Below are 17,488 nucleotides of genomic sequence, written 5' to 3'. Positions count from 1 at the left end.
TTTTTTTTTGTTTTTTTTTTTTAGATAACATTGGTAGCTGTGATTTTATTGGCTCAGTGTTTCAACAGCTTTCATCATTTTTAATAAACTGACCGAAAAATTTTGAACCCTTAGCAGCCGTTTTTTTAGGATAAAAAAACTGATTAAAAAGTTTTCCATATATCCTATATACCAAATTTAAAGTCTTAAGATCAAAAATCTGTCGAGTATATAGGTCGAGAAGTGTCCTCACACATACACACATTCCCACTTTTATAGATATATAGATTATTAGCAGATGTACCCGGCGTTGCCCGGTATTAAACGTAAAATTAAATTCCTTTAAAAAAAAAAAAATAAAGTATTATGTTTTTTCTCAACAGTTCACTTCTTGTAAGTAAAAAAAAAAAAATACTTGAGCTGAGATCTAAACCAAAACGTAAAAACAGTGAGTTAAGTACGATAACCATTACACCAGCTTGGTACGATCTATAAAAGGTGTTTTCTAAGCATACTTATTCTTAACATAAAGAAGGTGTCATTTTTTTTAGGCTGCGCATATGCATTCATGACACAGTTGACAAACAGATAAAAATCCGACGACCCTCAGTACCATTTTTCAATTTCGACACCTTAGCAGCCATTTTTTCCGGATGAAAACCGATTCAAAAGTTTTCTGCATATCTGAATATCGTCTGTACTAAATTTCAAGTATGTAGATAAAAAATTTGTTGGGTATATAGGTTGAAAAGTGTCCTCACACATGCGCGCACACACACATGCTCACTTTTATAGATATATAGATTAATATTCTTCTTCTTCTTCTTCTTCTTCTTCACATCTTTTTTCAGATCCAGTATTTCCAAAATGATTTTACAGTATAATGTTTGAGTGAATTGTTTTTTACTTTCTCCCAAAGAGTATTAGACTCCATCAAATCAAGAAAGTCTCGAATAGGTTGAAAAGTGTCCTCTCTCTCTCACACACACACACACACACACACACACACACACACACACACACACACACACACACACTTTTATAGATACATAGATTAATATTCTTCCTTTTCTTTCTTTCTTTCTTCCTTCTTCTTCTTCTTCTTCTTCTTCTTCTTCTTCTTCTTCTTATTATTATTATTATTATTATTATTATTATTATTATTTCATCTTTTTTCAGATCCAACGTTTCCAAAAGGATTATACAGTATAATGTCTGAGTGAATTTTTTGTTTACTTTCCCCCAAAACTTACTCAGCATCAGAGTATTAGAAGTCATCAAATCAAGAAAGGCTCAAAAAGAGTCTCTTCGAAATGGCCTCCCCTCGAATGGAGGATGTTACTCTACAGCAGCTCAAATCCAAACAATGCGTGATCTGGTTGAAAGAGAAATTGTCGACCGAAAGCATCAAAACGAGTACAAGACCGAAAGCTTATAGAATCGATATTAGCTGTGGACAGAAACCCTATCACACAACTAAAGGTACTCAGGGTGAAATACCTAAAGCCGAAGGGGAGAATCTCAATTGCAATGCTCATCAAAACGATAAAACTATCAGAGCTACACTAATGGAAAACCTTGTGGTAGATGGATGTGGCGTTAAATTTTATAAGAAATCCAGTCCGAATTCTTACACCCGAATTTGGACGACCCCTGTTAATCAAAAGATGAAACCTGACAGTACTACTAAGGTTCAACCTCTAAGTTCATCGCTGTTTGCAGTGACATGTTTTTTGAAGTTACGACAGACGAAAACTGCAGTTGGACAGGATAGCCATCGAACGACAGGAAACCAGTGGTTGGTGAAGAATTCGCATCACAGGACCATCCATCAGAAATTGGTAAAAGAAAATAGAATTGCACGAGAGAGAGAAAAGATAAACCAGCAAATTGACTTTAAGAAGAAAAAAGAAAACGACAATGTCATCAAGGGTATCCGTGACAGCGCCCAAACTTTAGAAAAGCAAAGGAGACAAAGAGTAAGTAAAAACTATTATTATTATTATTATTATTTGAATTATTCAATCTAATATAAGGTCGGTGCAAAAATTTTTGACGATTTAAAACATTTTGTATTTCTGTTATGAAACATTTTTTTTTTTCCATTGTCATTTTGCCTTTCAAATTGAAATGTAAACATCTTTTTACAAAAAATAAAATAAATAAAAGCTGTATGATAAACAAAAAAATGAACCTGTACTTATGTTATGTTGACTTACCCATTCACTAGTAATGGACTAGCAGTGTCAGAAATTTCGTGAAAACTATTGAATATCTTTCGAAGCTTATAACTCCTCGAAAAATGTAATTCAAGCCCTAATTTTTTTTTTCAGTTAAAGGAGCAAGGACCAAGGTTTCATTTAAAAAAAAACAAAAAAAAACAAAATAAAAAAAAAAAAAAATAAAAAAAAAAACAACGTGTTTTTTTTTTAAAAAAGGTTTTAAACTTCGGACTTTACAGGTAAATTTCTAAAAAACACTGCTTTTTTTTTGTTTTAAATTTGAATATATTATTTATTGATCCTTTATTTCCAATTTGTGATATATAAAACTTTGGTACATAAATTAATTATTTACTTTTTAATAGACATTTGAAAAATGGGGGGAGGGCATGAATTAAAAAAAAATCGTTTGTCTAAAATATTATATTTGGTTTATTGGAAAGAGCATTTCACATTGACTCTGAAAATATCGTAAAAATAGAATCAATAGAAAAATTTTGATAGATTTTTAAAGTTTAAAAATTGAAAAATACTGAACTCGTAACATTCAATTAATTTAATTACTATTTTTTTAAAAATATTTCTATTACTTTTTATACAACTTTAATAGTTTATTTTGGAAGTATAATCCATAAAGAAAATAAACAACCCATTTTTAAAATAGAAATTACGAGTTTTTTATATTTTATTTGCAGTTTCGTGTTAGAGGTGTCAAAAATTCCTACAAAAATTTTGATACACCTAGTAATGGACTTTTCTAAGCACTATAAAAATCCCGAGTCTAATACTCTTGCGGGGAATTATTGCGACCCTGACATCAAAAGGTTCAACAATCAGCCTGACAGAAACTGGATCATTTCGGTGACCTTTTTGTTGTCAGACTGATAAAAAATGTTCTTGGTAGCTCTAGGAGGTTCATCCTTCCAGGCCTTGCCATCCGATGTAAGAGAGCACTAACGGGCAGGCATGATGTGTATTAACCCTAAGTCCGAGTGGTTACATTTTTATTTTGTCTAGTGATAGACCCCTGAAAACGTAACTAGGCACTTACTGGTCACTGGAAATTACTGCTTTGATGTTCAGAATGCATAAAAAGTGGATGACCCTAAGTCTGTGTGGCAATCCTTTTAACACGTTAGCTGGCCATTCGTTGTCAGATGTTGTGGTTGGGTTGCTCTGGTGACAGCTAGTATGCTGTTTCTCTCAGCTGCAGCTGGGATATCAGGCCTTAGGGCAAATCCGAAATTAACTAGATTACTTTCAAATCAAGACAATCAATAATTAATGATAACTCAGAGATCATTTTCTTATAAACAAAAAAAATATTTGTGCAAAACAATTCTTATAGTTCGGGCAGACCTGCACAATGCCCCCCTCCCCTTATAATTTTTTTCCTTTTCGGTTTTTTGCAATTTTTTCAAGGGATTATTATCGATTGGACACTAATCTATTTAGACATTTGAAAGGGGTGCTCAGTTTTTAATTACAACGTTCTAGTAAATCGATTCCCCATATTGGAAACACCCAACGAGAACACGTCATGTGGGTGAGGTTTTATTTATTTACTAGCAGGGAGACGCACAACTTGCCTGGGCATAAAATATGCTTAAATATAATATTTTAATTTGTCCAGATTTCGTATATATTATTATAGGGTCGTGATTTCAAAAGCCCAAAAAAGTATTTGGGTGCTATCAGTTAGAATCGAAACTGTAGCATTCATAGCTGGTGACGTTACCTCTGTACCAACGTGACATGCATATGAACTGAGTAGAAAGTTAGAAATGAACTAAGCTGAATGTAAAAAATGTATAACGATTTTTTCAATTTTGAACCATTTTTGACCCCTTAAAACTTTTTTTACCGGCTAAAGACCCATAAAAGAACAGTCTGTAAAGAATCCAATCATTTGAGGTCTCTAGTGCCGCTTTTTTCAGCTAAAACAGCAGACATTTATTTACAAGTACTTCCAGAATAACGCCTTGTCTCTTGTTCAAAAGTTATCTTGTACTCCAATGTGCTTAACAAGATTCTGCCTTGTTGGTACTTTGTTCGGCCCATGTTTAGGGCACATCTTTCCCCATCACTCTTGCCCGGGTGATTGGAGGTGTGTGTGTGTGTGGGTGGTGGTGGTGGGGGTAAAATAAAAACAAAATGGAAAATAAAGAATAAGCGAACGTAATAACCCTGTTTATATATTATAACTTTTTTTTTTAAATCAGAAAAACAAAAACAAAAAACAAAGAAAACAGCGAACATGATGCAAAAATATAAAATAAGCGAACGGATAATAAATTTCATAAATGATCCTGTTTAAATGTTAAACCTTCTTAAAAAAATCGGAAAAGCAAAAAAAAAAACCCAAAAAAAAACCAGTGAACATGATGGAAAAATAGAAAGAAAAAAAACGAACAGAAAAAATGACATAAATAACCCTATTAATATTTCAATACCAAAAACTTTAAAAATCGAAAAAAAAAATATATCTGATATCTTGACTTGAACGTGCAATCTTAAGATAACGACGCTGCCACTATAACAACTGATCTATGATCTATGTCTTTCTATCTGTCTCCCTAACATCAAGGGTTCACGTTTTTCATTTATTTTTATAATCTTTTTCTTTTCTTCTTCCTAGCACATGGCCTGGTCATTTGTAACACGTCTATTCCTGGCCTTCTCAGGACACGTTTTTTCTTTTATCTATAATTTTTTTTCTCTCCTTCTTCCTTGCTGTGACGTCACCTCGCACACGGCTCTGTCATCTGCATATGCTGGCTGCTGCACAGCTGCTGCTACTGCCATGCATGCGTTCGTGCACTGTTACATTTCAACTGAATCCATTCTCATTATGCATTCTTCATATTATGTAAGCTGACATTTACAATCTAGCCCTCTTTTTCTTTTAAAAAAAAAAAGCAATTTTACCTTTGCTTTTTAAATTTCGCTTTTTTTTATTATTTTATCTATATATTTATGGTTATCTTCAAGTTGTGTCACCCAACATTTATAATCTAAGGGCAATGAATGTGCACTAGAGTACCAACTAAAGACTTACCTTTGAAAAGTTGATTTTTAGGAGTATTTGGGTCTGCATTCAGAATTGTTTTCATTGGTCGCCATGTTTGTTTTCAGGGAAGAAGAGTTTAAAAAAATAAACCCATCGTTTCCAATTTTCCAAGATGTTGTTAATCTCAGTAACCCTTATCCTCGATTGGCCTTTGTGCCTTGATAAACGTATAGACACATTAGTAAAAGAAATGAAAGAGAAAGAGAGAGAGAGAGAAAGATGTGAATGAGGGGGGGTTCTATCTTTACATCATCAACGTTCTGATCAATATCTGGCATCAATTGAAATGAATGGCTCACGTCTTGGGGAGGCTTCATGCTTTGACAAGCTTTTGGGCTTGACCTTTACTCCTGATCTGAAATGGAACACGTACATGAAATCCCTTGCCAAGGTCGCTGGATAAATGGTGAGATCCTTCTATTGATCCAATAGATATCTTACTGCTGATGGAATTTTCTACCTTTATAAGAGCCAGGTACGTCCAAGGATGGAGTACTGTTGCCACATCTGGGCAGGAGCTGCTAGAAAGGACTTATCCTGCTTTGACAGAGTTCAAAATAGACTTTGTAGCCTAGTAGGGGATGCTCTTTTCTCTTCCCTGCAACCTCTTTCTCACAGAAGAGACGTTGTAAGCCTGTCTCTACTTTTTTCTTATTTTCATGGCAAGTGCTTGTCTGAGCTCCAATCTATGGTCCCCCTCCACTCGACAAACTTTCATGAGAAACAGTCGTCTAGTTGAAACCACTATCAATAATTCCGACGACTCTCTAGCTGACTACAATATGGTCGTCTTCAAGTCCAACGTGAACAAGTTCTCGATGAGCCGTTCCCCTTAAGTAATCTAATTTACCAAATTTTCACTACTAACGATCCCTATGATATTGTCCCATTGACTACTGTACATTCTTTAACCCTTATCCTCGAGTGGCCTTTGGGCCTTGATAAATCGTGACTTCTATGTAATAATAAAAAAAAAAGCATCGCTAGGTAGATATGAACACAAGCTGAGAATGATCGACAGATCTTTGTTACGGCCAGGTGACTTCCGCATGGTCAGCAATCCGTTGTTTGACCCAGGCATAATTAAAGCCAATTTTCATCCGATCCACCTATTTAAATAATTGATCCATGGCGTGAGTTAAAATGCATATGCAAGTTTCATGCAAGACTTGACCCGCCCGGATAAAAGAAAAGTTTCCGATTGCATCTAAAATCGTGTGTGGAAGTTGTTTCCATTTAGTCCATCTGATGGGTTTCTATGGTAACTATCTTTTGTATGGGATGAGGCTGTGGACTTTTTAAACAGTGGTGATTATCCAGGTAAGGGGCAGTGGTTTGATTAGATAATTGAGAAAAGGAATAAACTATAATAAATGAGTAGGAAGTCTTTATAGATCTCTAGAAACCGATATGGATCAACCCCCCACACACACACACATATAAGATTATTGATTGATTTATTTTTTTATAAGCGATTCTGTGGTATTTTTTCTTCTTTGTTTTCACTCTCTGAGCGATTTTTAAGAGAGAAGTTATCTGCCGTTTGTTTACATTCTAGTTGCCTCACCCGTTGGGACGTATTATTTGTAATTATGAATTTATTTTTTAATATTTATTTAAATATTTTTACTTATATATATATATATATATATATATAGTGAAAATGTCTGCGTGTGTGTGTGTGTACATGTCCCTACCAAACTACTCTGTCAATTTTCAGTCTACAAACTCGAGATTTGACATAAGGGGTATTGAAATTTGGGAAAATCTTTTTAATCGGTTTTCGGCCAGAAATTTGGCTGTCAAGAGGTCAAAGTTCAACGATTTGACCTTTGAAAACTCTACCAAACTCCTCTGCCAATTTTGGGTCTAAACACTTGAAATTTTAGATGTAGGTTCCTTGGACATGGATCAACTTTTTCAATTTGATTTGAAACCAAAACACTAAATGTTAAGGAGTCAAAATAGGGTCAAATTAAAAACGAATTGACCTCTGCGGTCTCTGCCAAATTACTCAGTCAATTTTTGGTCTAAACAGTTGAAATCCGTTTTCGGACAGAAATTTGGCTGTTAAGGAGTCAAAATTCAACGATTTGACCTTTCAGAACTCAACCAAACTCCTCCGCCAATTTTGGGTCTAAACACTTGAAATTTTAGATGTAGGTTACCTTGACATGAGTCAAACTTTTTAATTTGATTTGAGCCCAAAACAAATGTTAAGGGGCCAAAATTGAGATCAAAGTTAAACAAAAATTTGACCTCTGCAGTCTCCACCAAATATATATATATAAATATATATATATATATATATATATATATATATATATATATATATATATAATTATTTTTTTACTATAATAATTAAATACCTACAGACACTAGTGTTTCATCCTTTCGGGATTCTTCAGTGCAGGGTGTCACGATTACTACCAGTCGAACGATTCAAACCCCGCGACACGAGACATCTCTGGCTTGATTAGCGGAGGCCGTATCAATTCGGCTACTATTAACCGTGTGAAATAGCGTTGAATTTTAAACATTTTAATTTAAATGTTCATTACGTCAGACAGACAGTGATCAAATCGTTATAGGATGATCTACGCATAAGAGCTAAATTGACCGACTTTTTAATTCAACTGAAAGTGCTCAACGATAAGAAACGAATTTCTTAAAGGGGCTGTCATAATTATTTTTTTACTATAATAATTAAATACCTACAGACACTAGTGTTTCATCCTTTCGGGATTCTTCAGTGCAGGGTGTCACGATTACTACCAGTCGAACGATTCGAACCCCGCGACACGAGACATCTCTGGCTTGATTAGCGGAGGCCGTATCAATTCGGCTACTATTAACCGTGTGAAATAGCGTTGAATTTTAAATATTTTAATTTAAATGTTCATTACGTCAGACAGACAGTGATCAAATCGTTATAGGATGATCTACGCATAAGAGCTAAATTGACCGACTTTTTAATTCAACTGAAAGTGCTCAACGATAAGAAACGAATTTCTTAAAGGGGCTGTCATAATTATTTTTTTACTATAATAATTAAATACCTACAGACACTAGTGTTTCATCCTTTCGGGATTCTTCAGTGCAGGGTGTCACGATTACTACCAGTCGAACGATTCGAACCCCGTGACACGAGACATCTCTGGCTTGATTAGCGGAGGCCGTATCAATTCGGCTACTATTAACCGTGTGAAATAGCGTTGAATTTTAAACATTTTAATTTAAATGTTCATTACGTCAGACAGACAGTGATCAAATCGTTATAGGATGATCTACGCATAAGAGCTAAATTGACCGACTTTTTAATTCAACTGAAAGTGCTCAACGATAAGAAACGAATTTCTTAAAGGGGCTGTCATAATTATTTTTTTACTATAATAATTAAATACCTACAGACACTAGTGTTTCATCCTTTCGGGATTCTTCAGTGCAGGGTGTCACGATTACTACCAGTCGAACGATTCAAACCCCGCGACACGAGACATCTCTGGCTTGATTAGCGGAGGCCGTATCAATTCGGCTACTATTAACCGTGTGAAATAGCGTTGAATTTTAAACATTTTAATTTAAATGTTCATTACGTCAGACAGACAGTGATCAAATCGTTATAGGATGATCTACGCATAAGAGCTAAATTGACCGACTTTTTAATTCAACTGAAAGTGCTCAACGATAAGAAACGAATTTCTTAAAGGGGCTGTCATAATTATTTTTTTACTATAATAATTAAATACCTACAGACACTAGTGTTTCATCCTTTCGGATATATATATAAGCGCATAAAGTTATGAACAGTACATAGGGCCCGATCAAAGCCGGGCTAAACTGGTTACCTTACCTCTGAAAAATAACCACCTCAAATTTTATATATATAACGTCAAATTTTATATATATATATATATATATATATATATATATATATATATATAAAATTTGAGGTCATATATATAAAATTTGAGGTTGTTATTTTTCAGAGGTAAGGTAACCAGTGAAGTATAGAGAGGTTAATAAAAGAGTGCTTAATACCGAAGTAGAGCAAGGTATATTTTTATTTGTTTTTACATAAGCAGTAATGTGTTGATATACAGCCATGAACATGTTTCAGCCACCTAGTTTTTTAGTAACTAGAGACCTCTCCAGGCGATATAGCTTATATGAAAGCAGAATTTGCAATGAAAATCTCAGGTCATCTTCCGGTAAAGGTCATTAAGAAATAGAAACAAGAGGTTTAGCTTTGTGTAAATAAGATTAAAAGGGATGTGAGTTTTAGTTTGCATTGGGGTGTAGGAATAAAATAAACAGGGTGGAGGCTTAAGAAGCTTAGATGGAGACAGTGAAAGACGGAAAGAGATGTTATTTGCGTGGGTGTGCCTTACACGTCTCAAATCCTTAATACACTTGTGTGTATCGTGTTAATTAAGGGATGATTGTGAATTTTATTAGTGTTTTGGAATATTCACGCTAAAGAAGTTTTAGATTTAAAGACAGTAATTCAGTTATAGAGTGCTTCTAATATGACCCAGGTTTTGCAGTAGTCAGAGAATGTACCCCTCCCCCCGTTCCCTACTGCACATTCTCGTTACATCCCTGTCAAACTAATATAGATCTGTCAAGGGAGAGGGAAGAAAAAGGAAGAGGGGAGAAGAAGAAGAGGAGAAAAAGGAGAACGAGGAAAGAAAGGAGGGGGAGATGGAAAAGAAGGGAAAGAAAGAAAGAGAAGGGGGGGAGGAAGAAGCCCATAATTCTCACGCATCTACAATCATATCTACCGTTACATTCGTAAATTTGATATTTATTTATCTATTTGCTCCTTATAGTCTTAACAATTTTGTTACAATTATAACGGAAAGCACAAAATGTATACAATTATTAAAATTTCTATTCTAAGATATAATCATTTGTTATAACTGTTTAGAATTGTGTTTTTCTTTTTATGTGTATTAGAATATAAGTTACATTTTTAAAAATAACAAAAAAATGGGTTTTTATCCGTACTTTTATGTTTATTGGATAGATAAATGCATAAAGATCCTTGTAAAAATAAATTTTATTCACTTTTATTCATTAGAAAAAAATATTTTCACGAGGTTCTTTGCTCAGCAACCGAGAAGGCTAACATGCTTGCCAGTCGGTTTGCCTCCAACTCTACACTGGACCCTTTAAACCACCCCCTACCTGACTTTCCTATGCGGACAGACGCCAAGCTAGACGATCTGGAAATCACCCCTGCTCAGGTGCATGCTATCATAAAAAACCTTGACACTTCCAAAGCATGTGGACCCGACCTCATCCCAGCTGTGCTATTAAAAAAGTGCTCAGCCGAAGTAGCTCCAGTTCTCTCCAAACTCTACAACAAATGCCTTAATGAATCTTGCTTTCCGAGCTGCTGGAAAACTGCTTCTGTGGTACCAGTATTCAAGAATTCTGGCGAAAGAACTGACCCATTAAATTATCGCCCTATTAGCCTCCTCCCACTTTTTGCCAAAATATTTGAGACCTTAATTAACCATGCTCTAGTCCAGCACCTTACAGATGCTAAACTTCTGACCGACCATCAATATGGATTTAGACAAGCCCGTTCCACGGCAGACATCCTCACTGTAATCTCTGAACGCATATACCATTCACTGGACAAAGCGGGAGAGGGCAGAGCGGTAGCTCTAGATATATCTAAGGCTTTTGACAGGGTATGGCATGAGGGTCTCCTCAGGAAGATTAGATCTTACGGTATCACTGGTAGAATACTTAACATAATTAAATCCTTCTTAGATAAGAGAAAAATCCAGGTTGTCCTCGACGGTCGTACGTCTAAACAATATAATATAAATGCCGGAGTGCCCCAGGGATCTATCCTTGGTCCTCTGCTGTTCCTGATATTCATAAATGACCTCCCCGATAAAATTGCCTCTGAGATGGGTATATATGCTGATGACACCACACTCTATAGCAGGCACGACAGGAAAACAAATGAACATATATCTAAAGTAATGGCAGAAACACTGGAGGATGACCTCAAATCAGTAGTGGAATGGGGACAAAAATGGATGGTAACGTTCAATGCCACCAAGACAAAACTGGTTTCATTCAATAATTACAGGAAACCTTCTCTACCACCTATAGCAATGGCCAACAACTCTTTAGCTGAGAGTACGTCTTTCAAGCTCCTTGGCCTAACGTTCACAGGAAACATGAGCTGGAACAATTACATCGAGGGCATTGCCAGGGCCACTGCGAGGAAGGTGGGCTCTCTCTACCGTGCTAGAAAACTTCTAACACCCGAAAGTATCCTGTACCTCTATAAGGCCACTATTCGCCCATGTATGGAGTATTGCTGTCATATTTGGGCCGGTGCATCGGCTACTAGTCTCTCTCTCCTTGACAGGGTTCAAAAGAGAGTCGCAAATCTGATAGGCCCTAAACTGGCATCAAAACTTCAGCCTCTGTCCCATCGTCGAAACGTTGCATCCCTCTGCCTGTTCTACAAGTATTATAATGGTGAATGCTCTGAAGAACTGCAAGCACTTGTGCCCCCACGACGTGAACACCCTCGACAGACCCGACAAGCTGCAAAATCCCACCCTCACACTGTAGAGATCCCTAGATGTAAAAGATCGTTCTACTCCAGTAGTTTCTTCCCCAGAACTGCTAGACTTTGGAATTCCATTCCAGGTCACTGCTTCCCCAACTGTACTGACATGCATAAGTTCAAGTGCAACGTGAACCAACATCTCGCTGCCCTAATCCCTACATAGTGCCCCAGTAGATGTTTCCCCTGATAGTAGCCCCCTACACCAAAGTGGCAATGTGCCTTGTTTGGGGTGAAAATATAATTAAAAAAAAAAAAAAAAAAAAAAAAAAAAAAAATTTTCCTGGTACGCCACACAGAGATTTATCGAAAAAGTTAATTTTGTTTTAGAGGCAAAACATTGACTTCAGCGACATTGTTGGATTTAAAAATAATAAATATGGTTTTTTATATGTACTTTTATGTTTACTCACGAGATAAACATGTACAAATAAGTTTTTTTTTTCTGTAGAAATTTGTTTTTATGATAGAATGAAATTTGGTACACTGGAGTACTTTTTGTGCGAACCAAAATGGCGGATTGAAATCTGGCGTGTTGGCATCCCAAAATAGAATTACAGATTATATTACATTAAATTCATATTCGAAACTGATCTTCCACTGTAAATACTAAAATGATTGCTTTTCTTTTCGTCAAGTTTGTTAAGGATTTCACACGTAATCATTTATAAAAGTGATATTTTATTTTGGAATGAGGGTTTAGCTGAGAATGTTAATCTACAAATTTATTATTATTATTATTATTATTATTATTATTATTATTATTATTATTATTATTATTTGCATGTCGTTTTTGTTTTGTCTTTTTTTACAGCAAGGCAAATCAATTTAATAACACACCAAATTTTTATAACTAAAATAAAACTTTAACTTCATTCATCGAAAGAAGGCACAGAATAGTTAACAAAGCCTATGCCCTCTCCACATTAAAAATGGTTTTCTAAATAGTAACATTATTATTTGGAAATTCGTTCGTAACAATGGGAGAGGGTGTTCTTAAATATTTTGTTCTTACATCGTTTACTCATTTTGCCTACTAATCGTCGACTATTTTCAACTGTTTATGAAAACTTTGAAGTAGCATGTTGTACACTAACGATGAACTGATACAATCTGGTTTTATTTTAAAATCAAAATTAATCTTTTGTTGTCTTAAAATTTTCAATCAATTATAAGGAAAACATTTGAGAAAACATATACACAGAAATTACCCGGGAGGGGGTGGAGGTTATGTGATAATTTGAAAATTTAACAAAGAAAAACAACAAATATCTAATTAAATATTTATAAATTTTAAAAGAATCGGAATCAAATTCGGTAATCGTATCAGAATTGGAAATTTAGAATGGAATCGGTAATTGTATCGAAATTGGGAAAAATTTTGTAATCGTCCCATCACTAATATATATATATATATATATATATATATATATATATATATATACATGTATATATATATATATATATATATATACATATATACATATACATATTTACACATGCATGCACACACACACACACACACACACACACACACACACACACAAGCTTGTGCACACACATATATGTATGGGAGAGAGAGAGAGAGAGAGAGAGAGAGAGAGAGAGAGAGAGAGAGAGAGAGATGTATAGTACAGTCAAAAGTTCTAACTTTATCAGTATCCTGACCAGGCAAAATGATTTCTTTTACTTACTTTGAGGAGACATAAAATGTTTACAAGTTGTGAAACTGCTTCCCTAAAACCGATAGTTTATAATAAAGGGGCTGTTAGGGAAGAGGCCGACTTAATTTACAAATTAAGAAAACAAAATAATTAAAACAAAAATTAGATAAACACATATATCGACAAAATCCAAAGAAAACAAAAAATAAGAAAAAAAAATTTTTTTTTAAATATATAAATGGTAAAATAAAATCGAGAATTAAAAACAAAAAAAAAAAGAAAGTATTCTACGCAACTTTTGCAATACCATTTCCGGGGAGACAGGTCTAAACAGAGGCTGAAGAGATTCCAACATTGTTGACCAAAAACTGGTCCCCTTTATGTTAGATTTGAAACCGATGATATCGATGTTTTTTCTGATTTTCTGTAACACACATATATAAATCTCGTATATATGTAGTATATAAATTCTTATTTATGCAAACATTTTTGTCTACATATGTACATACATATTTCAGCATGTAAATATACTGAAGAGACATTTCTGGGTTTTTCTTCATATTTATTCGTTTTTTTTTTTTTTTCAGTGATTTCCAATATTATCTATTATATGAAGAAGAGGTGAAATGAGGGTAGAGAAGAGGGGGTGTGGAAAAATGGTCGAAAGGAAAAGACAAAAGATGAAGAGACGGGTTGAAAGGAGTAGAGAGATATAAGTTTTACAAACTTACACAAACTTTTAAACCTCTTCCATTTTGTTTTTTTTTTATGGTCCCGGGCAACGCCTGATAGCCCTGCTACTAGTAAAATAAAAATGAATAATCATTTAAACTGAATATGATTGGTTGAATATAATTGATTGAATATGATTGGTTCATTTTCTTTTAGCAAAAAAAAAAAAAAAAAAAAAAGGGAGTGGTCTTCTAATATCTTTAATGACCAATCATTTTCAGCTGTAGTCGGCGATTTACTGATTGCGATGAAAGGGCGGGTTTCTGTAAACGATGGGGTGGGGGGACTTCAAATAAAGAAGAATGTGTTTATGTTTTTGTGCTTACATTTGGGCTGTGTGCGTCTACAAGACGGGAACACAGGTGGACGAGGAATCAAAGGAAGCAGACGTTTATTGGGAAAAAGTGCACATAGAAAGGACTTGAACAATCGGATAGCTGAAACTAATTATGGATGAACATAAGGGACACTATCGACCATGTAGAACACCAGGTTTACTTAGGAAGAAGTCAAAGGTTGGTTGACATATGTATATACTTATTTTTGTTGTTGTTATTTATGTTCACCTCAAACGAGACATATTGCCACTTATGCCTAAGAAGCTACTGCGATAGGGGCCAGATTTATAGGAACCATCCTAAGTGGGGAGTTGAGCAGTAAGATGTTTGTACACATTACATTTAAATTTCTGGCTGTTGGTACGTTCAGGGACACAAGGAGCAGGGAGGGAATTCCAAAGGCAAGCGGTTCAAGGTAAGAAGCTATAATTAGGGAAGGAAGTCTTCCTGTATCTGGGGATCTATATGGTGAAGGGGAAGGATTTTGTTCTAACCCTAATCCCAAACAAGGCATATTTTTCACTGAAGTATATGGAGATATTTTTATTGGAGTCTGATTTAAAGGGACCATCATAAGTGGGATATTGAGCAGTAAGATGCTTGCATGTATTGCCTTTAAATTTCTGCATATGGGTATGTTCGGGGAAACAGGGAGGAAGGAGGGAATTCCAAAAGAAAGCCGTTCAAGGAAAGAAGTCATCATTAGATTCAAAAGCCTTCCAGCATCTATGGACGTCTACAATGAATGGGATGTGATTGGTTTAGCTACTTGTCAGGTGTGTCGTGGGGATTTTAGGTCAAGGAAGAACAAGTGCAGCAAGTTCATTGGAGCACATTCCATTGAAATACTTGTAAAATATATACAGGATACAACATTGTGGCAATGGGTTAGTCCATCAGAGGCTTTGCCATTGTTGGGTGACTTTTTTCTCTGCTGGTCAGAGATATAGTCCTATGCAGCTCTGGGAGGTCTACTCTTACAGGCTTACACATTCTGACCCTTTAAGAAGAGACTAGGTGGGAGTCGCAAAATACGCTTAAATATGATAATTTAATTTGTCCATATTTCGTATATATTATTAAAGAGTCATGATTTAAAAATTAAAAAAAAAGTATTTGGGTGCCATCAGCTAGAATCGAAACCGAAAGCAAAACTGTTGCATTCAAAGCTGGTGATGTTACCACTGTACCAACGTGACGCGCATATAAACTGATTAAAAATAAAAATTAAAAATAAACTAAGATGAATGTACAAACTGTCTAATGATTTTTTTCAACTTTGACCCCTTTTTGATCCCCTAAAAACTATTTTAACCAGCTAAAGACCCATAAAAGAACAGTCCATAAAAAATCCAATCATTTGAGAATGAGGCTCCTAGTGCCGCTCTGCGACTTTTAGTTTCAGAAGAGATAGAGTTTGAAAATAGAGAGACAGACAAACATAGTGCCTTAATTTATTTTTATTTCGGACTATTATTCTCATCTTTATTAGTTGTTGTTTTTCACCTTTTATTGGTTGTTGTTTTTTCACGTTTCGGCCAACTATTCCTCTGGCCTTTGTCAGGTACCTGACGATGGCCAGAAGTTAGGAGATTTGAAGTTCCTATCCGTCGCGGTTACCACCTGACGAAGGCCAGAAGTTAGGAGATTCGAAGTTCCTATCCGTCATGGTTACCACCTGACGAAGGCCAGAAGTTACGAGATTTGAAGTTCCTATCCATTGAGGTTACCACCTGACGAAGGCCAGGAGTTAGGAGATTCGAAGTTCCTATCCGTCGCGGTTACCACCTGATGAAGGCCAGAAGTTAGGAGACTTGAAGTTCCTATCCGTCGCGGTTACCACCTGACGAAGGCCAGGAGTTAGGAGATTCGAAGTTCCTATCCGTCGCGGTTACCACCTGACGAAGGCCAGAAGTTAGGAGATTTGAAGTTCCTATCCGTCACGGTTACCACCTGACGAAGGCCAGGAGTTAGGAGATTCGAAGTTCCTATCCGTCACGGCTACCACCTGACGAAGGCCAGAAGTTACGAGATTCGAAGTTCCTATCCGTCGCGGTTACCACCTGATGAAGAGCAGGAGTTAGGAGATTCGAAGTTCCTATCCGTCGCGGTTACCACCTGACGAAGGCCAGAAGTTAGGAGATTTGAAGTTCCTATCCGTCGAGGTTACCACCTGACGAAGGCCAGGAGTTAGGAGATTCGAAGTTCCTATCCTTCACGGCTACCACCTGACGAAGGCCAGAAGTTACGAGATTCGAAGTTCCTATCCGTCGCGGTTACCACCTGATGAAGGCCAGGAGTTACGAGATTCGAAGTTCCTATCCGTCGCGGTTACCACCTGATGAAGGCCAGAAGTTAGGAGACTTGAAGTTCCTATCAGTCGCGGTTACCACCTGACGAAGGCCAGAAGTTAGGAGATTCGAAGTTCCTATCCGTCGCGGTTACCACCTGACGAAGGCCAGAAGTTAGGAGATTCAAAGTTCCTATCCGTCGCGGTTACCACCTGACGAAGGCCAGAAGTTAGGAGATTCGAAGTTCCTATCCGTCGCGGTTACCACCTGACGAAGGCCAGAAGTTAGGAGATTCGAAGTTCCTATCCATCGTGGTTACCACCTGACGAAGGCCAGAGGCATAGTTGGCCGAAACATTGTGAATAAACAACCAATAAAAGATGAAAAACAACTAATAAAGATGAGAATAATAGTCCGAAATAAAAATGAATTAATATATAATGCTCATCTAAAAAAAATGAATTCCAATTAAGGAATAATATATAAACATAGTGCCTTTTATATATTATATTAGTTTATTACTAATACTGAGGAATGCCGCTAAAATATTTTGTTGGCCAGAGTGCATTTCATGTAGGATGCTGGCTTTTA

The 17,488-nt window shown here is 35.9% G+C and overlaps 1 protein-coding gene across 1 annotated transcript in view; it reads left to right on the top strand.

Moving 5' to 3' along the window:
• The window catches only part of LOC145265659 (uncharacterized), a 95,546-nt gene that overhangs the window by 12,483 nt on the left and 65,575 nt on the right, over positions 1-17,488 (top strand). Inside the window, exon 2 of the mRNA XM_080121724.1 lies at positions 1,159-1,958. Within this exon, the coding sequence (XP_079977850.1) occupies positions 1,293-1,958 (666 nt within the window). The 5' untranslated portion in view covers positions 1,159-1,292. The remainder of the gene's footprint in view (positions 1-1,158; positions 1,959-17,488) is intronic.

The sequence above is a fragment of the Euprymna scolopes genome, chromosome 40, assembly GCF_053919585.1.
Source record: "Euprymna scolopes isolate OS-2025 chromosome 40, ASM5391958v1, whole genome shotgun sequence".
In the NCBI taxonomy this organism is placed as follows: domain Eukaryota; kingdom Metazoa; phylum Mollusca; class Cephalopoda; order Sepiida; family Sepiolidae; genus Euprymna; species Euprymna scolopes.
Note: the sequence above shows the minus strand (reverse complement) of the source record. Positions and strands in the feature narration are given on the sequence as shown.